At 39.1% G+C, this 21,639-nt stretch overlaps 2 protein-coding genes across 3 annotated transcripts in view; one reads left to right on the plus strand and one right to left on the minus strand.

Annotated features, from left to right (window-relative positions):
• Window positions 1–1,805: 1,805 nt before the first annotated feature.
• On the plus strand, window positions 1,806–13,756 carry LOC144981352 (uncharacterized). Of its 2 annotated transcripts, XM_078936238.1 has the most exons (4): window positions 1,979–2,716; window positions 5,886–6,374; window positions 11,925–12,365; window positions 13,389–13,756. In XM_078936238.1, the coding sequence occupies exons 1-4, from the start codon at window positions 2,545–2,547 to the stop codon at window positions 13,421–13,423; spliced, it is 1,137 nt and encodes a 378-aa protein (XP_078792364.1). In that variant the 5' UTR covers window positions 1,979–2,544; the 3' UTR covers window positions 13,424–13,756. The 2 variants fall into 2 exon arrangements, with proteins under 2 accessions (XP_078792362.1, XP_078792364.1); XM_078936236.1 differs by having other exon boundaries at window positions 1,806–2,716; window positions 11,925–13,756.
• The window catches only part of LOC144987271 (uncharacterized), a 126,443-nt gene continuing 115,832 nt past the window's right edge, over window positions 11,029–21,639 (minus strand). The window contains exon 5 of the mRNA XM_078936592.1: window positions 11,029–21,597. The gene's annotated coding sequence lies outside the window, so the exon portion shown is untranslated. The remainder of the gene's footprint in view (window positions 21,598–21,639) is intronic.

Below are 21,639 nucleotides of genomic sequence, written 5' to 3' on the forward strand. Positions count from 1 at the left end.
TCTAAAACAGATAGAAAATGTTGCAGTCACAAGTCGTTTTTTTACCTTGAAAGAGAAGCAAAGCTTATTTCTAAAAAGAAAACCCAATTTTAGTTTAAGTTTCTTCACAACATTTTCGATGTGGGGCTTGAATGTCAAGGAATTATCAAGAAAGATCCCAAGGTATTTGTACTCATGTACTTGCTCTATAGCATCTCCGTGAAGAGTGAGAATCTTAGGGACATCAAGGTTTCCTGCAGCTGGAATGAAGGAGTGCTGCCCCCTGGTGGACAGGAACTCAGCAGTGCAGCTTCAGGATGGAGTGGCTTCCAACAGATCAGATCAACGTTCTGCTCTCTGCTAAAGAGGCAGAACGTCTCCTTCTAAGAAGAATCCAGAGTTCCTGATCACAAACATCAACTGAAGCCCAAATCAGAGCTGATCAGACTGCATGGAGCCCAAGCTCCAGAAAAGAGGAGAAAAGAAGAAGTCGTCGTCCACATGAAGCTTCACCTTAGAGGAAAAGAGGAGCTGCTGAACTAAAGTACTCGAGTACTGAGGAAGACTTTCAACCTCTGATTGATTCTGTAGAACATTTGGAACTAGAATGTAGAAAGTGCTTCAGTTCCATCAGCTGTCAGTCTGCAGCAGCTTCATCTGCTGCCTCCATCCTCTCTCTGTGAGTCTCTGCAGAGTTTTTCTGCAGCTGCTGGTTTTCTGCAGCAGCAGCATCAGAGCCAGAGAGCCAAAGAAAGTGGAAAGTCTGAGAAGGAAGCAGCTCTGAAGCTCTGCAGCTGACGGTGCAGCTTCAGGACTCATAAGGAGGACCACATGCACGGCTCTGATGCTGCTGAACGTCTGACTGAGATGATCCACATTCAGAAGAGAGTTTCAGAGTGAAAGACGTGTGCAAGAAGAGAATCCTGAAGGTTTCTGTGCAGACATGAACTCAGTCAGAGAGCGTCTGAATGTTGGAGGATCCAGAAGAAACCAGGAGCTCATGAAGGTGGTTCTGTTGGAGCAGAGAGCAGAACTCTGATCCCAGTTTCAGGAACAATGCAGGCTCATGTTCTGGACTGAAGAGTTCTCCTGAAATGTTCTGTTCAGACTTCTTCAGGATCACATCTGTGTGTGAATGTGGAGGTTTGTCTGAACCAAGCTGCAGCTCACTTTGAAGCTCCTTCAGGCTCACACAGCAACAATGACAAAGACTGAAGCTGCTGTTCTGCCCTCTAGTGGCAAACATGGCATATGCAGCACACATTTCTGCATTTCTCAACATTTTTGAAGCTCATCAAGAGAATGCCAAAAGTGTGCAAAGCAGTAATCAAAGCAAAAGGTGGCTACTATGAAGAACCTACAATATGACATATTCTCAGTTGTTTCACACTTTTTTGTTATGTATAGAATTCCACTTGTGTTCATTCATAGTTTTGATGCCTTCAGTGTGAATCTACAATTTTCATAGTCATGAAAATAAAGAAAACTCTTTGAATGAGAATGTGTACAAACTTTGGGTCTGTACTGTAAATAAAAAGGTTAAGTGTTTTTTTATGTCTTAACCTGAAAAAAATCTGTGAATTTATTTAAATCTTTCCCAGTTTTTTATTGAAAAAATCTTTGAAGAAGACACGGAAACAAGAAACAGCATTAAAATCTTTGCAGATAGAAAAATGTTTGCATTCCAAAGATCTTTAACTTTTTCACTTTTATTTTATTAAGTTACACCTCAGTTATATACTTCATACATTTGTTAATCTAATTTTCATTAAATTAAGTAAATTTCTTTATTGTTTTTCCACTGTAATAAGAATTTCAAAATTATTGTTTGTCTTTGTTGTTAACTATACAGTTTAATGTTTATTTAAAGTCAAAATTATTCTGTTTAGAAACAGTTTTTTTAGGATCTTTTTGCTTGAAATTTTACTTAATAAATGTATTTATTTATTACTGTAGTTTAAAAATACAATAAACAATGTGATCAGGTTTAGTCAGTCTGTGGTGCGTTTGTTGTCAAATCTGAACATTGGAATTAGACGCAACTATTTGTTTTATTTGTTATGAACAATAAAGTTAAAAAAGGAACGAGACACCGCGTGATGACGTCACAACAGCTCTCAAAAAGTTTCCTCGTTACATTTTTTTCTGTTTTGATTTTGAAACTGTTGAAAGAATTTTGGAAGCTTTTTGAACAATATCGAGGTTCAGTTACACAGTTTAGACGTTTTTCTTTTTAAAATAAAGTCTCGTCAGGTGACCCCGAAGTAAACAGCACGAGGCGCTAGCAGCGTTAGCTTGTTAGCAGGCTAGCAGCGTTAGCTTGTGTTGAGAGGACGGTGGTGTTTTGTTGGGACGTTTGTGAGGTTTTTGGACAGAAAGGACGATACGTGGTTCGTGTGGGAACTCTCAGCATTTTTCAAAGTGTCGTAAATGAGTGAAGAAGTGTTGAACGGAAAGACAACGTGGATTGCTGTGATTGTGAGACTAGCAGATGATCGATCGGAGCTGCAGTGAAGAGGACGGCGGTGTTTGTGGGAGTTGGAACTGAAGATCGGAGCAGGAACCATGTCTTCCCTTCAGTCTCTGAGAGAGTTGATCAGCGAGCGACTAGCTGCTGCTACTGAAGAAATCTGCAGACTCTGTGAAGGAACCATCGTCCAGTACGAGCAGGAGCTCTGTCGTCAGCGCAGACTGCTGGATGTCATCTGGAAACCACAGCTGCAGCTACACCACATAGGTATGTCACCTTCATCAAAGAAACAGAGAAGCCATTTGAGCTGCATGCCCTTCTTTTTGGTGACCCGTCTGTCACTCAGTGGTGGTTCTACACTAATTTACTCCCCGGGCGAAAAACTAATCACTTTCCTGTTGTACTTTGTGTACAAATTGTGCTTTACAAATAAAATTGCCTTGTCTTACGCTCACAAGTACAATTCACTAAAAACTTACTTAAGTAAATGTGACACGTTACTACTCACCTCTGCATATACAGTGAGGTCAATAAGTATTTGATCACCCTGTGATTTAGCAAGTTCTCCCACTTAGAAAACATGGAGGGGTCTACAATTTTCATCATAAGTGCATTCCCACAGTGAGAGACAGAATCTGAAGAAACATTCAGAAATCACGTTGTACGATTTTTTAAAAACAATTTATTTGTATATGACTGTGACAAATATGTATTTGATCACTTGAGTTAACCAACTTTAATATTTGGTACAGAAGCCTTTGTTAACAATTACAGAGGTCAAACGGTTCATGTAGTTCTTCACTAGGTTTCTACACACCTCAGCAGGGATCTTGGCCCACTCCTCCATACAGATCTTCTCTAGATCTGTCAGGGTTCGGGGCTGTTGCTGAGCAACACAGAGTTTCTGCTCCCTCCAAAGATTCTCTATTGGATTTAGGTCTGGAGACTGGCTAGGCCACTCCAGAACCTATATATGAAATCTTACGGAGCCACTTTTGGTTTTCTTGGCTGTGTGCATTGGGTCATTGTCATGCTGAAATACCGAGCCACGACCCATATTCAACGCTCTGACGGAGGTTTTTGTCCAATATCTCACAATAAGGAGCCCCGTTCATCCTCTCCTTAATACAGTGCAGTCGTCCTGTCCCCTGTGCAGAAAAACACCCCCAGAGCATGATGCTTCCACCCCCGTGCTTCACTGTAGGTATGGTGTTCTTGGGATGATGCTCCTCCTTCCTTCTCCTCCAAACACGCTGAATGGTGTTAAGACCAAAAAGTTCTATTTTGGTCTCATCTGACCACAAGACTTTCTCCAATGACTCCTCTGGATCATCAAGATGGTCATTGGCAAACCTCAGACGGGCTTTGACATGGACTGACTTCAGCAGGGGAACCTTGCATGCGATACATGATTTTAAACCACCAAGTTTTAATGTATTACTTATAGTAGCATTAGAAATGGTGGTCCCAGCTCTCTCCAGGTCATTGACCAGCTCCTCCTGTGTGTGTAGTCCTGGGCTGATTCTTCACCTTCCTTAGCATCATTGATACTAGGGGTGTGTATTGCAAGAGTCTGGCGATACGATACGTTTCCCAATATTTTACCAAAACATATTTTCTTTCTTTTTTCTTTAAATATGACTTTGAAAAAACACTACCTGAATTTTAATGTCTTCCACTGTAATAAAATGGTCAAATTTAGTTTATTTAATGATCATTATGTTAAGCACTGCAACTGTATCTCATATATAAGTTGCGTTTACCAAAGCAATTCATAGTGCTTTTATTTTGATAAGTTAAAATATAGAAAGGGAACAGTTAACATTGTCTGATTTCCACAACAAAATGTTTTTCGTTATAAGAAAAACAAAGAATGAATGTGCCTTAACCAATACATTTCTATTGGGGAAATAAAATGCTGTTTAATTTCAACATTGCTTAATGTAGCCTCTCCAGTACTTTTTAATGGTTCAGGAGCCTGAATGGTGCTTCAAAAATAAAGGGTGGGGTGTGGGGGAGGGGCACTAATTCTTTCCAGAAACAAAGTGTGATGATGAGGAAGGATGACATAAAAGGAAAGTTGTTTTAATTTGACAAAGAAGGTGCTTTGTTTACATATCAGTCTGCTCTGCCTCTGCTGCACCATTGCAGCCACACTTCTCACACACAGAAGTAAACTAATGCTCCTCGCCACGATGTCGGCCTTTACTCAGAGTGTTGTACAGATCCCTCTGATCCATCAGGTCGCTAAACTATTGCTGGAAGGTTCTGCAGAACTTTAGCCCGCTTTGCCGATAGCATTTTAGCCAATGCTAAGCGCATTAGCCTAGCCATTAGCTGCCGTGCTTCACTCGTATTTATCTGAGCCGCTAAAAAGCACAGCATTCCACGTTTTATGTTGCTGGCAGCAACATGGCTAAGAGTTTCTGTTTGGTATCCATTCCAAGTAAAAACTAAATAGTTCATGTCTCATAACAACAGAACAAGCTGCCTCTGGCTGCAGTCTTCCTGTTGTTTTGTGCAGAGAAGAGCTGCTCTAAGAGACTCCGTGTTCTCTGCTGCCAACTAGCGGTTGGAGGGTGAAGTGGACAACAAGAGTCAGACACTAAAGGACGCTCAGAAATAATTAAATAAATATGGCAGCATTTTGAATCGATACAAGTATTGCCAAATGAACTATCGCGATATTTTACAGAATCGATTTTTTCTTACACCCCTAATCGATACCCCACGAGGTGAGATCTTGTGAGGGGCCCCAGTCCGAGGGACATTGACAGTCCATTAGCCTCTTCCATTTTCTGACAATTGCTCCAACAGTTGTTCGTTTCTCACCATGCTGCTAGGCAATTGCCCGGTAGCCACTTCCAGCTTTGTGAAGGTCTACAATTTTGTCTCTTGTGTCTTTTGACAGCTCTTTGGTTTTGCCCATATTGGTAGTTAGACTTCTGACTGATTGTGGGGTGCACAGGTGCCTCTATGCACGCTAACCACCTAAAACGGGTGCCACTAATTTAGAATCATGATCAGAGTGGAGTTGGACTATTTAAAAGCAGAACAGCAGGTCTTTGCTGGTCAGAAATCTGATAATCAAGTGATCAAATACTTATTTGTCACAGTAATATACAAATATATTGATTCTAAAAATCGTACAATGTGATTTCTGAATGTTTCTTCAGATTCTGTCTCTTACTGTGGAAATGCACCTATGATGAATATTTTAGACCCCTCCATGTTTTCTAAGTGGGAGAACTTGCTAAGTCACAGGGGGGTCAAATACTTATTGACCTCACTGTATATTCATTTTCATTAGTCTCTTGTGGTCTTCCAGACTCCTCAGACATTTTCTCCAATGATCACAGAGTTTATTGATGCTTGAAAAAACCCAAAAGTCCTGGAAACGTATAAAAGGCTCCTTGTTGTGTTTGTGTCCCTGCAGTTCTCCCCCAGCATTGGATGACTGGAGAGGAAGATCTTTGCAACCGGCAGAGGAACTTCAGAGTAGAACAGGAGGAATCAGAACTTCCACAGATGAAAGAGGAACAGGAGGAACCAGAACCTCCACAGATTAAAGAGGAACAGGAGGAACAAGAACCTCCACAGATTAAAGAGGAACCAGGGGAACTCTGCATCAGTCAGGATGAAGATCAGATTGATCTGAAGCAGGAGACTGATACCTTGATGGAAATTCCTACTTATGAGGAAGATGAGAACAGTGAAGTAGATCTAAACAATCAGCAGAGCCTTAATGTAACTGATAGTCAGGATGAAGAAGGAAACCAACATGAAGAAGCAACATCAACTACAGATGAAGAGACAGAATCAACATCAACCACAGATGGAGAGAAAGACCCACAGAACAGAGACCAGAGGAAGAGAAAAGACAGAAGTCATGTCCAAAGTGTGGACAGCTCTCACATGTCAGCAGGTCAGTGTGACTCTGATCTTCAGTATTTTGTTTTAATCTCCAATAATCAAGAAAACAAATACAAGAAGCAAACATCAAGTCTAGAGTCTCTAATTTAACACATAAAAACCAGTAGGAACACTTTTCTGAGCAATTTATAGAAATGTTGACCACACACTTCCTAACACTACAATACATATCAGGGGTCGACAACCTGGGACACACAGAGGGAAAAACAGTGTGTGTGTGTGTGTGGGGTGGGGGTTGACAAAAAGAAGCACTTGATCTGTCTTCTGTTTGTAGTTTTTTGACTTGGAAAAAAATCCTGTTTGAATGATCATTTCTTCTCAAAATGAATTTTTCCCCCAATGGGGAATAAGTGGTCCATTCACTCAGTGCTGTTACTGTGACCCCGCCCACCTATATAAATACTGCTACTTCTTTTCAATAAAATCTAAAGTTTTACACAATGTACATTACTTTCCATGTCAGTCTTTAGGAACGGGCGATTTAAAGGGGGGGGGGCGTATCCCTGTGTGAAATGAAACCGTAATAATGATCCTGTGTTTTGAAACTGTTGCCGGTAAGATGACAGACACAGAGATGTGGGCTCATCTGTTGATGAAACGTGAGTGCATGAGTGGGAAAAGCACAAAGTGGATCTGCGAGCTGTTGCACATGTTTATGACTACACAGCTGTTTTTTTGGTCATGTCAGTAATTTTGCATCTAATGAATGAAATGATTGAGATTGGACTCTAGTGTTTATGGTTCATTGACGCGTCTTGCAGATAAGAAAATGGATTTAAGTATTTCTATTTCATTCCAGAACTTTTGCTCGTCATGAAGGCCAGTATGGGGTGTTGTACTTTAGGGTCAAACAGGAATAATAATATTCAGGACAGGCTGAGGTAACTCTTCTTTTATGAATATACTCGTTAGGAATTAGCAGTAACTTGACATCTGAGGGCTACATGCTATGTATCCCATCGTGCATCACACATTTCCCATAATGCATCTCGACCAATCAACGTGTCCCTTAACTGTGCTGCATTCAACAGGATAAATGTAAAATCAGGTCCATAAATATTGGGACAGAGACTCAATGCCAACCTTTTTGGATTTGAAATGAAACAAAAAAAATGTGTTCCTCCACGGCTAATGTTTTTAGCACGTATTAGCCTAATGCTAACCCTTCTTCCAGGTCCTTGCAGCCATAAAAAATGCACTGTCCTATTAGCAGATTAACAAAATCATGAGCAAGCAGGCCCTTAATAAAAATCATAACGGTAATAAACATTTAGAAGATCGTCTTCTAAGGCTTCACGCAGATTTTGCTGTTCCAGGACAGCTACAGCCCCTTGAACAACGCTAACAGATTTCACCCTGCTAAACTTTTGGCGTTTGCTGGTTGGATCAACAGGCACTGATGTCATCGCCCCGCCTCCCCCTGGAAATGTTAACTGAAATTGTGTTTTGTAACACAATTCGCAGGGTGGATGTGAAAATGAAAATGCAATCCCCTCTTTGCACTTTTATTTTAATTATGACACAGAATAAGCGCTTTTTAAGTAGAAAATTAAAAGGCATTTTTAAGGGTTTTTTTTTATAAACGTTATTTGTGAGTCATATGATGCAGTTACATTTTTAAAATGAAAAATCATTTGTTGTTAATCCATTTTAATTGGCAAATTATATATATCTAACTGAATTTTGCTACACATTTACCAGATAACCTTTTGAAAATGAAATGTCAAATACTATTTTGTTTATAATTTTATTCAAGTGACAGAATAAGCAGTGTTGAGGAAGAAAATGAAAAAGCGGTTTGGGGGATTGCTTTTTCTCTTTAATTTTGAGTAAACACATGCAGCTTCATTTTGAAAATGAAAAAGCATTTCTAGTATTGTCTTTTATTTTTAATTATGCTACACTGATGCTTCCATAGATAATATTTTCAGAAACATTTCAGAATTCATCCTACTGCTTTTGTCAGGAGTCACATCATCAATAAATACAAGAGAACCAGGTCCATTAGCAGCCATACCGCCATGCCATGCCCACGCCATGACATTACCACCTCCATGCTTCACTGATGACATGGGATGTTTATCAGTATGAGCTGTTTCTTTCCTTCTCCATACTCTTCTCTTTCTATGACTCTGGTACAAGTTGATCTTGGTCTCATCTGTCCATAAGATGTTTCAGAACTGTGAAGACTGTTTTAGATGTTTAGCAAACTCTCTAGTCTGGCCTTCCTGTTTTTGAGGCTCTCTAAGGTTTTACATCTTGTGTAAACCCTCTGTTCAGGGAGTTTTCTTCACCAGGGACAGAATTATTCCTTCATCCACCTCAGTTGTTTTCCGTGATCTCCAGGGCCGTTTGCCGTTGAGCTCCCCAGTGAATTTCTTCTTTTTAAGAATGTTGTCATTGTGATAAAGAGGGAATAACACACACCTGACCATGGAACAGCTGAGAAGCCAATTGACCAATTTCATTTGGTTCTTTAACAAGTGGGAGGCAAATATACAAGCAGTTGTGATTCATACACTGCTCACCTGATCTTTATGTAAATACCCTCATATTAAAGCTGGCAGCCTAATCAATTGTGGTGGTTTATAGACCCATAAATGTTGGAGTTGTTCCTGTCCCAATATTTAAGGACCTGAGTGTATGTCAAATTATTAGGGAGCCGGTTTAGCTCATGCTGGGTTATGGTGCCTTCCATCTTGTGAAACCAGGGTTCGAATCCAGGCCGCTCCCTATTCCCTTCTCTTCTGCTGTGCCGGTCCCAAGCCCAGTTAAATGGAGAGGGTTGCGTCAGGAAGGGCATCCGGCGTAAAACATTGCCAAGGAATCCATGCGAATCGTCCGCACGAAATGGATGATTCGCTGATGGGAAAAGCCAAAAGAGGAAGAAGTGTGTGTCAGATTATTATTGTGTTGGAATTAAATAATAATTTAGTGGAAACGAAAAACGTTTTTTTTAACCCATGGCAGATCACGGGCTCCGTAGTAATTCATTACGTTACTCCAGGGGTGTCAAACTCTTTTTCACTGAGGGCCACATCAGCATAGTGGCTGTCTTCGAAGGGCCAGGTATATCTTATACATGTAACTAAATGTAATGAATTCATGTTAAATACTGTTAAATAATTCATTATTTATTTATATAACTGTTTTACGTGACAATTACAGTTGCATAAAAAACATGTGTTTGCTTGTTACTCTAGATAAAAATCCTTTTAAATTTGATTCTGTCAGGTTAAGTGATATTGACATTGTTTAAGTCCAAATGTATAGTTGCCCAATTTGTCAATTCAAGTCTGATTCCCCTTAGATATGAATAGATACAAAACATTTTTTATTTTTTATTTTAAGAAATCAAAAGTTTTTATGCTCTCGCGGGCCACATAAAAGGACATGGAGGGCCACATTTGGCCCCCGGGCCTTGAGTTTGACACATGTGCGTTACTCCATTACTGATAAAACTAACTAAATTAAAGTAACTTGTTACTATGTAATTCATTACGCCCAACACTGTTTATTGTTAGTAGTCAAACCACGAGGAGCTGTCTAAAAGCCTATGCTAAAAAGCATAGACTATATCATCACTGGACAGTAGAGATCCCCCCCCCCTCCAAATAGGAAGTAGCTGATGTCGCCAAACTCCATTAGACGTCTATAGAAAAATAGGCAGCTGTTACTCAGTCATTCTAAATAGACAGAATTACCATTCTTGCTGTGAAACATTTTTCCTAATATCTTGTTGCTTATCTTAGTTTTCTCATAATATTTTTTCCTTATTGCCAGTTACTCAAGTTGTAAACTGACCAATCAGATGCCTCAGTATAAGGTGTGGTGCCCAGTGGCCCCACCTCAAACATTTGATTGACAGCTTCTTCTGAGCAGCTTTCAGTGATGGGGGCGTGGACTTTGAACTAGCTTATCGTGATTAGCAACTGGTTGCCCTAAAAACGTGACTCAGACCACCTGACTAAACACTGTTGCCTGGCTCAAAATGGTGATTAGATTTGTTGTTGTTATTGACAAAAAAGATTATATCAGAACATTATGTTGCCAGCTTCAGTTTTTTTTAGAGCTATTAAGCATTTTGGACCAATCATGATCCATATTTGGGGAGAAAAAGTAATTGATTGACATACAGTAATCTTTGTTGTAGTTGGACAACAGGATCATGATTAGTCAGTACAGAAAGTTTGGTGAAAATAGCTTAAGTATCTTCAGATCTATTGAGCATCTTTATCATGAGTCATTTCTCTATTAAAATTTGATAAAATACATACAATTAAATAAATATTGATTTTTTTTTCACAAAGTATTGATTGTAGCATGAATATGCTGATGAGTCTTCATTACCATGTAACTGTAGAAATTAATTTTTTGTAGAGAGATGATGGATTTTTACAGAATGGTCTTTCCTCAGATATTGCAGTTTGTTGACAACGGTCTCTTGGTAGTCGTCTCTCTGCCGTGTCTCCATTTACACCTCAAGAGATCACTTCTCAATAAAAGTCAGGGAAAAAAAACATTTTATTCTTTTGAAATGTATTTGTAGTTTGCTCAGTTGTAGTGTGCCGTGATTCACAGCAGCAGATTCAAGCAGTTGAAATCACTTATTTGAGGTTGTAACTCTAATGAACACATGCAAATGCTAATTTCTCAGTTGTGATTTTATTTGTCAAACTTTACAGCAGAAGATTTTTACACACAGATGGAGACTTTTTGTTTGCCAGTTTTCACATCAAATCTTGAAGCTCGTCCATTTTGACACATTTTTACCGTCTGCGCTGCCAACATCACCTCCAGGCTAACACACACACATAAACACACCCACTACCACCACAGGTAAGTTTCTGACCCCGATTGATGGGGCCCCAGACCTCGGTCCTGGAGGTGATTTTTAAATAAAATAAATATAATTAACAGACATGTGAATGTAACTTTATTAGAGGCATATTCCTAACATTACACAGCTGGAGTTGGGCTGAAATAAGCATCAAAGACTGTGTCAAACATTTACTATAGATGCCTGGATCTTTACTGTCAATAATGGCAAGAATCTAAAACATTCTATCTGTTTTCCTATTTACTAATTTCAAATAAAAATAATTGGAGACAGAATCAGGTTAAAAGTAAATTTTCTGTTAATCCCTCAGTCCCCTTTCTAGTAAATCTGTCCTATTTATCTCAGAATGATTTAATTTGAGTATACAGTTAGATGACATTAAAGACTTGTTTGTACCATTTATGAATTATTTATCTGCAGTTTCATTTCCTTAAAAAAAAGAAGAAATTATTAGTTTCTATCTTTAACTGATTCAGACTACAGGTTATAGAATGAAAAAGCTCTGCTTATAGGGGGAGGTGTAGAGGGGCCTTTTTCAGCACAGTTTTATACTGTTGTGCTAAAGAAAACAAAAGTATTTTAAAAAACGAAAAGTTTTTAATTGTGCATATTCTGAATGATACTGCAATAATTGTTATTGGTACTTAACAATAAATAAAGTCACCATAGCATATAAAAGGACCTGTTCTTGTGTCCCTGCAGTTCTCCCCCAGTGTTGGATGACTATAGAGGAAGATCTCTGCGTCCAGCAGAGGAACTTCAGAGTGGAACAGGAAGAACCGGAACGTCCACAGACCAAAGAGGAGCATGAGGAACCAGAACCTCCACAGATTAAAGAGGAACTCTGCATCAGTCAGGATGAAGATCAGCTTGATCTGAAGCAGGAGACTGATACCTTGATGGAGATTCCTACTTATAAGGAAGATGAGAACAGTGAAGCAGATCTAAACAATCAGGAGAGCTTAAATGTAACTGATAGTCATGATGGAGGAAACCAACATGAAGAATCAACATCAACTACAGATGAAGAGACAGAATCAACATCAACTACAGATGAAGAGACAGACCCACAGAACAGAGATCAGAGGAAGAGAAGAGACAGAAGACATGTCCAAAGTGTGGACAGCTCTCACATGTCAGCAGGTCAGTGTGACTCTGATGTTAGAAAAAATCCCAAGAAGACAAATCTTGGTAAGAAATACAAACAATCTCAAAAAGACGAGAGACATTCCTCTATCAGGTTTAGTAAAAACTCAAGAATAACTACTAACCCGCCTGACTACATGGAAACTGGTTCTGATAAAAAATGTTATATCTGTACAGAATGTGAGAAAAGCTTTAGTCGTATATTTACTCTCAAAAGACACATGAAAACTCACACAGGAGAAAGGGCTTTCTCTTGTAAAGAATGTAAAAAAAATTTTAGTCGTATATCTCATCTCAAAACACACATGAGAATTCACACAGGAGAAAAGCCTTTTTCTTGTATCGAATGTAAAAAGAAATTTCGTGATGTATCTACTCGCAACAAACACATGAGAACTCACACAGGTGAGAAGCCTTTTTCTTGTAAAGTATGTAAAAAAAGTTTTAATCAAATATCTACTCTCAAAACACACATGAGAACTCACACAGGAGAAAAGCCTTTTTCTTGTAAAGAATGTAAAAAAAGTTTTAGTGATTCATCTAGTCTCAACAAACACATGAGAACTCACACAGGAGAAAAGCCTTTTTTATGTAAAGAATGTAAAAAAGGTTTTAGTCAAATATCTACTCTCAAAAGACACATGAGAACTCACACAGGAGAAAAGCCTTTTCCTTGTAAAGTATGTAAAAAAAGTTTTAATCAAATATCTACTCTCAAAACACACATGAGAACTCACACAGGAGAAAAGCCTTTTTCTTGTAAAGAATGTAAAAAAAGTTTTAGTGATTCATCTAGTCTCAACAAACACATGAGAACTCACACAGGAGAAAAGCCTTCTTTGTTTAAAGAATGTAAAAAAAAAGTTTTAGTCATGTATGTAATCTCAAAAAGAACCCGAGAACCTGTAAGACTTTTTCTTGATAATGTAAGGATTTAGTGTAAACTCTAGATTCTAAACATATCTGACAAGAGTTCGACCTCTAAACCTCAGTACTACAGCGGAAGACTTTATTTTACAGGGGGGAGAAATCTGATGGCCTCCATACCATATTGATGAAGTAACTTCATTAGAGGGAGGCACAAGTGAGTATTTAATGTGTAGAAATGTATTTTTGGAAGAAAAAAAAACTGGTTGTTTTCATATATGATTTGCTACAGGAGGTCCTTTGTCCCAACAGCAGTTAGACTCTAGAATGACACAGTATAGGACTGCTGAAACTGCTGCTGGAGATACTTTTTGATTTATGATGTGTACTTTTACTTCAACTTTTTGTTACTGTTTTAATTTTTACTGGCTTTGTTTTCTTAACCATTATATTTCTTGTTTTGCTGCTGTAATAACTGAATTTCCCTCCGATCAATAAAGTCTTGTCTTGTCTTATCCTGACTTTCTTGGACAGCTTTTTTTAGGTTTTCATCTTCTCTAAGCCACAAATATCAAAAGCAACAAAGTAAAGGATCAATACATTTCAATCTATGTGTAATAAAACTAGACAATGAGTTTCACTGCTGACAAAATATGTAAAACATTTCACAAAATGAATTATTTTAGATAATAGAAATGAGTTGTTTTGAATATTAGAGTTAACATCTAGTAGAGTTAACATCTAGCAAAGTTAACATCTAGTAGAGATAGATATCGTTAAGATTTGATCTATTAGCTCCTCTTAATCTGCTGCTTTTCACTCTGGTACCTTATTAGTATTCTTATGGATATTTTCTGGTGTAAGTTTACACTAAAATAAAATGATCAATAAATACTGCTGTACGGTGGCGCCGTGGTTAGCGCTCTTGCCTGACAGCAAGCCGGTTCAAGTCCCTGCAGGGGGACTTCTTTGGAGAGAAATCTGCTTTGTTTCTTGTTGCTATGATGTTGTTGAACACATGTGGTCACTTCACAGCTTCACTTCAAATGACTTCCAATAGACAGAAATTTTTCAATTTATTAAAAAATAAGTTTGTGAAACATTTTTGATGTCTTTTTCTGTAATTCTAGGTCTGGGGGGTATTCCAGAAAGCAGGTTATGCTAGCTCCCAAGATAAGTTTGAGGCTAAGGAAGTTGATAACATCAGCTTTCGGTTCCAGAAATGGAGGGTGGGATATCATCCCTTTGCCTGTCTGGACGGATTTGGGTTTAAGTGTAGGTTTTTGACAAAATGTGTTTAGTTTTTTAGCTGTTTTGCTGAGTTATTTTGTCTCTGTTTACGTCTCTGCACCATGAATGATAGTAAAGGAGAGGATGATGAGTTTTTATAGCACCCTTACAAGCATTCACTGTGATGAAAATTATGGAAAATTCTTTAATGAATTTTTGCACTCCGTTCATTTTTTCCCGTCTTTTTTATTGTTATAAAAATGAGCATATCTGCCGGCTCAAACTTAGACAAATGAGAGTTCAAGAAATATAAGTAATTAAAATAGAAAAAAGATTAATGGAGTAATGTGAAATTTAGTTAGATAAATACGTAAATTTGAGTTGTATAAACAATTTTTGAGTTTGAATAAATTGAACTAAATTATTTGTTAGCAATAAAAGTAATTCATTTAAGTTTACAAGGGAAATGGAAACAAGATCAGAAACTCGTGTGTTTACTTTGTTATTTTTCTCCAAGCAGAAACTTTTTTTGATGATGCAGCCGTGTCACTTTTTTCGATGGACGTATAATCTTCATACGCCGTCATTAAAATCTCAGACTCCTTCTCACTTCCGTCTCAAGCGTTGCGCCTTCTTTTTTTTTTCTCCACGCGTTTCCATGGTGACTGCATAAATCGGTGATCCATTGAGAATGTCTTTATGTACCTGCTGTGCACGTGCGTTAACCCAGGGTTACCAAGTCGAGCGTAATTACGCCAACTCATATCCGGTCTTTTGGAACCAACATACCCAGAGTAAGCAAGTTCAGGCGGATTTCAGCCAGAGTTCAGGCTTAAAGTGAGGCTAGTTTAAACATGTTTCCTGGAATACCCCCCCAGGGGCCTGTTTCAGAAAGGAGGTTCAACCAACTCTGAGGTTAAACTTGAACTCTGAGTTGGTCAATCGAGAGATTAACAACTCTGAGTTTTCTGTTTCAGAGAAGCTGATCCGAGTTAGGTCAATCAATTCTGAGTGGACTGATTCGGAAGTGAGCGTGCGCACCGCGACTATAAGAAGCCATTATCAATGGAGCGCAGATATTACGAGTCACCATGGCAACCGTGGAAAAAAAGAGGTCTGCGTATTTTTCGCCAGCTGAACTTGACGTGCTGCTGCAGAGTTAATATGAGCAGTGAATATGAGCACATATTCCGGAAGAAAAGCAACACCGCTGCATCTGCAAAACAGAGACAGTTAGCGTGAGAAAACATAGCTGCTCAAGTTAATGCGTAAGTTTGCATTTAAATCATTGTTATAAAATATTGGCTGTAATAACTTTTTAAATAGAGTAAGGAGTGAAATAAAAAATGGCGATATTTAGGTGTACTTTTGAAGTGTTATTCCTGGTGTAAATGCATGAAATGCTGCATAGTGTACAGAACCAATCTGGGGGGGGGGGAAATGCATTTAACGTCGGTAATGTTTAGAGGACTTTTTTGTTAACCTTCCCCTCTTGCAAACGTTGGTCAGTTTAATATTAATACATTCAATTGTGTTTTTAAAAGTGAACTTTTGTCTACCCTTGTATTGATCAAGTGGTATAGGTTTATATGGGATTAAGAAAGTAAGCAGTGCTAGCAAATTGTGTTTCCAAAAAGTAATTGTTACATTAATCTAATTCAATGTCCCTGATTTCATTTTCATGTAGATGCAATCCTGCAGGAATTAAAAGAACATGGCAGCAGCTAAAAATGAAGTATAAAAACATAATTCAATCAGGTCAAATGTGAGCATGTCATGGATGTAGGCTTTGTTGACAATATTTGACATATGAAACATCTACATAGCAATATCTAATGTTGTTTTCATTGTATATGTAATTGACTGCAACGAAAAACGGTAACGCTCAAACAAAAACGTATGGGGAAATGACAAAAAATCGAGTCTAGGTCTCAAAATCCTCGCACGACGTAAATGTAATTCTCTACGAATTAATGCAGCCTCCTCGTCTATTGGGTCCTCCGAAAAAGGACAAGCCATTCTTGTCACTTAGACCGTCTCTGTGTGACGGAAATGTGGGCAATGAAGGTTAAAGCGAAAAATACCGCTTCGTCTTTAAAAAGGGGAGGGGACCGGCAGAAACCTTGAGTTTAGGGAATAAAACCTGCTTCCAACCAGGTTAGGTTCACAGCATAAGTAACCATGGATACTGACTCCGAGTAGAAGTTACCTCTCTTTCAGAAACGGGTTTGACTTACTCTGTTTACTCTGGTTTAACAAACCTCCCATTCTGAAACGGAAAACCCAGGGTTTCCCTGATTTCAGGGTTAATGCACTCAGAGTTTACACTTAACCTCCTTTCTGAAACAGGCCCCTGGACAGGCTGGGAATTCACAGAAATGGAAAACATCAACTGACTTTCTACAGATTCTACTTCCATTCATCAAACTCCAACAGGAAGAAGATTTACAATCAATCAAATCTGTTGATTTCCTGACAAACGTTGTTTTCTCTTCCTGTTTGAATGTTTGATTGTTTTCATACATGAAGAGAGTTTTTTTCCTGTTTTTAGCTTAAATTTCTGTTGAAATGTAAAGGTTCATTCAGAATTCCCCAGTGGCCTCATGTTGGAGGAGGGGCTTCATGAGATGCTGCTGGGGGCGGAGCTTGAACACACACCGCTTCCTGGAACCCAAACTCAGGCTAAGTGGAGGAAAAGTTGGGATTTCTGGTGTTTGTAAAGATCTGGAATGGTTTCCTCCCACAAAAAGGCCTTTTTCTAGTTTCCTGCAGATGAATTCTTTTCCTGCTGGGAGTTCTCATCTGGGTTTGCAGATTCTTAGTTGGAGGAAAACTTGGAGCAAATTCTTCCCAGAAAAAGGATTTTCTCTGGAGTGAATTGACATGAACAGAGTGAGTTTGGACTGAAAGCAGCAACAGGGAGGAGATGTTAGAGCTTCATCAGAAAACAGCTTTCTGGAGGAGTTGGAAGACGTCAACAGTCACAGTGATGGTGAGGAGGAGGAGCTAAGACTTCCAAAGTCAGAGCTAAAGATGGAGAAAAAGTAAGAAAAATCTTCTTTAAAGTTTCATTCTGACAACAAAGAGGCTTCAAGATTTTTTCTTCAGATTGTCTTTCTCTCTCATGAATTTTGGTCTGCAGATCTAGAAATCAGCTCTCACTGATTCTTCTTCAGCTCAGGATCCAGAACCAAAGCCTGAATGCAGACATTAGGGGGGGGGGGTGTTCTTGAGGAGGTTCTGATCAGGAACTTCTCGTGTTTTTCTCTGCAGCTTCTTCTTTGAGCTTCACTTTGTTTCAGTTCAGAGAAAAGTTTCAGACCAGAACCTGTTTGGATCCAGAACAGAGACCAGGAGCTGAGATGTGGAGACTAAAGAGGAAAGACCAACATGATCTTCATCTTCTCTGCATCTTCCTCACAAACAGCAGCTCAGTGTGAGGAAGAGGAGCCACTGGGTCAGAGGTCATGTGATCAAATCCTGCAGAAGCATTCAGCAGAAAGGCTGAAGCTGATTGGTCCAATGCAGAAATATCAGCAGAATCAACACAACATGAGGAAGTGATGAGTTCTTGAAGCAAAGCAGAAGAGAAAGAAGCAGAATCTCTGATCTGAGCTGCTTCACACGGTGAGAAAAGACGACAGACCTTTGAGGAAAATCTACTTTCATTCTTTGTTGAACTTTGTCTTCTCTAACTTGACTGTTTGTCTCTGAATGTTTAGAGAAGATCTTCTTCTTTCTCTACAAACTTTCACCATTCTGCTGTTTAAAGATTTGATGTCATTACTGATCAACAACTGAGGATCAATTCTCACTTATTGATCAGTTTCTGTTTCACTGATTGATGAAGAAAATGGAAACAAATTGTGTTTTTATCTAAGTTTTTAACAGAATAAACTGTTGTTAACAGAAGTGAAAATGCTGACTCATCAAAGTGATTCAGATCAGCTGACTGCTGCTTCCTGTCAGAACTTTCCAGAACCCAGACAGAGGAAAGAGTTTCTGTCAGAAACACAAACAATCATGAAGCTCTGGAGGTCCAAGGTTTTAGTTCTGACTCCAAACCTTCCTGTTCTCCTCCATCCAAATCTGTGTGGAGGTCAAAGGTCATGAGAAAGTCTCTGTTGGAGCTTTGAGAGGAAGAATTCATGTCTTTCTTTCTTTTCTCCTCATTCTCTGATTTCTGTTTTTTTTTTTTTGATGCTTCATGTTTCCTGAAGTGTAGAAACAGGAAGTTTGTTGTTTCTTTGTCAAAGTGACTGAATGGAAATGTTGCTGCTGCAGCTCCATGTCTCCACCTGGTGGAGGGAGAGCAGAAGTGCAGCAGCTGATGGCAGCTTCTCTGCCTCCCACTGCTGTCTGACTGCATTCACCTGAACCTGAGAGGAAACACAAGAGAAGAGCCAATCAGTGGAGGAGCAGCTGAACTGTTGGTGAAGGAGGATCAGAGCTGATGATGAGGAGGGTTTCCTCTGCAGGTGAAGGTGGAAGGTGTGTGTGAGCTGATGTGGATCCAGTGAATCCAGCAGCATGGATCAGTGGGAGGAACCACAGGAGGGAACCCCTCCCTCTAGAAGCAGAGATGGTAACCATGACAACCAGAGCAAAGCTCAGAGGTGAGATGAACATCTCCAACTGTCCATGATCTTCTCCATGTCAGAGCTCAGGACTCACACCAGCAATCTTCATTCTCCACAGGAACCAACCTGGACCTGGACCTGGACCTGGACCTGAACCTGAACCTGAACCTGAACCTGAACCTGAACCTGAACCTGGACCTGGATCTGGATCTGGATCCAGCTGGGGGACCTTCAAGAGTGACTATTCAAAGGATTTTAATCCAGACTTCAAGGACATCCATCCAGGAGTGGAACAGTGAGTGTTTGTCAGAGTTTTTGGAGGCTGGATTCTAGTTCAGATGATCAACAGTTTTCAGATGAAGGACTTGAGGTCTGGTTCAGTTCTGGATCTCTCTGATCAGACTCACTTGGAGCATCATGTGTGTGATGAGATCTTTTCAGTTGAGTCTTCTGAGAGTCTCTGAGAGACATCAGAGATGTTGGAGAAGAAAACATGTTGACTGCTGACTCTGACTGACAGCAGCTCCAGTCTAATGAGAAGAATCACTGCAGACTCCTAGGATTCAGATTTTCATGCTTTCCAAACATCACATTGTTCTAGTTTGCCTTTCTGCTCTCAGAATTTCTACATTTCTACATAGGGAATTGGAATAGACCTTTTTCACACTTCTGAATTTTTCTACCGGAAATACGTCACTGACGTGTAAAACAACTTACTGTTAGCATAGCGGCACATATGAAAAATGGCAGAGTCGAATAGTTGCAGTTTCTGTGTTCCTGTGTTCCAGGCTCTTCGTCTTCCAACCAAAAACAGCCCGGCCTTTCATTTCATTATTTTCCTGTGGATCCAAACCTGAAACCCAAATGGATAAAGACGATCCGAGGAGATGAAGGGCATAGTTTTAATGTAAACACAGGTAGCACCGTCTGCTGCCGGCACTTACTAACTTCGCTCCGGATTGTGGTGCGGCTGCGTCGCCTGAAGAGTGGTGTCGTCCCGAGTATTTTCCCTTGGAAAAACTTTACTGCTCCTTTGAGAAGGGAGTCAGTATATGACAGAACCTCAAACGTCAGGCTATGCAGCTATGCTGTGAAGATAGCGACATGGTGGCTAAGCTAAGGCAGTAAAGATGGATCACGACTACGTGACACACCCACCTGCAGGTAAGGTTGTTCATAATGTGTTTGGTTAACGTTAGTCAACTATGTGTACCGTTATTGGATAAATGCATTTCTACCTGAACAAATGAATGTTTAGAATAAAAGCTGTTCATGCTCTCACCTATTTTAATTACATGTATTTAATTAATTTTGGGTATTTTGTCATTAACAAAAATAAATGAAATGTATTTGTAATGAAATACTTAACATACTTTTCAAAACATGATTACTGTGTTGTGTTGAAAGGTAGCAAAAATATGTTTAGACTGGTTTTTAATTTCTTTATCTTCACAGGTGCTCTGGATGAAGCTTTGGATTACATCCATGACTTAGAAGCCAAGTTCCCTTGCTGGACCCAGGAGACGATGTCATGGCGGACAAAGAGTTCCTCATTGAAGACCTCCTTACTGACATTGGATCTAAGCTCATCATTCCACCTTTTAAGCTTTCAGCTCAATTCAGCAAGGAGGAAACAGAACAAACCGCAGCCATTACCCGCCTCAGAATTATAGTGGAAAGAGTGATCAGTAGGATAAAGTCTTTTCACATCAGGGACTCTCCCGTGCCGCTCACACTGATGGGCGGTGTGAATCAGATCTGGCTAAACTGCCGTGTTTTGGCAAATTATCATGGACTTTTTTGTTTTGAAGAGTGAATTAATGTTTGGTATGTAAATAATGTATAATGTGCTAATAGTATGGAAACATTTAGTGTTTCCACATATTCTTAAAATCTAATTAAATATAATTGCTATATTCGTAATATTTTTCTGTTGAAATGTGACTTTGACTACACAAAAAAAATTAGATGAACAAATAAAACAATTTTGGTCAAAATTGTGCCTCATTTAATTTTTTGGTATGCGTAACAACAACTGATTAATCACAACACAAATAACATCAAACATTTACAATAAAAAATAACATTACAGATCAACAGTAAGACAGAAGGCTGAACTAATTGTTGAAGACAAGATAAGTGTAATTTAAGGTATGCATTCATGTATTTGCCATAATATATATCCAAGTTCTCTTTCATTCCATCTCAATAACCCCATCCAACACAGTGATGAGAAGTTGGGGCTGCATCTGGCATAATCTGCTTCCAGATGCCATCAGATATGGATCTGGCTGTGGTCCTACACAAGAGAAACACAACACAGATAAAGTGCATAACTACATTTAAATTTAATTCATTATATCTGCTGTAACCATAATTTGGTTAGTCATAACATAAAAAACACTTAAATTGCTGTCACAAGCCTGCAGACCCAGCTGTGAATAATGTGCGGTCTGGAACAGGATGGCAGCTATGTGATTGCAGAATCCTTTACCAGCAGCACAAATGCAGGAGAAAGCTTTCAGGTTGGCACTTTCTGCATCCAGCGATATCTAGACACAATAAATTAAATAGGTTACAATTAAGACATACTT

The sequence above is a fragment of the Oryzias latipes genome, chromosome 2, assembly GCF_053564925.1.
Source record: "Oryzias latipes strain Hd-rR chromosome 2, Olatipes_Hd-rR_3.1".
NCBI classification, from domain to species: domain Eukaryota; kingdom Metazoa; phylum Chordata; class Actinopteri; order Beloniformes; family Adrianichthyidae; genus Oryzias; species Oryzias latipes.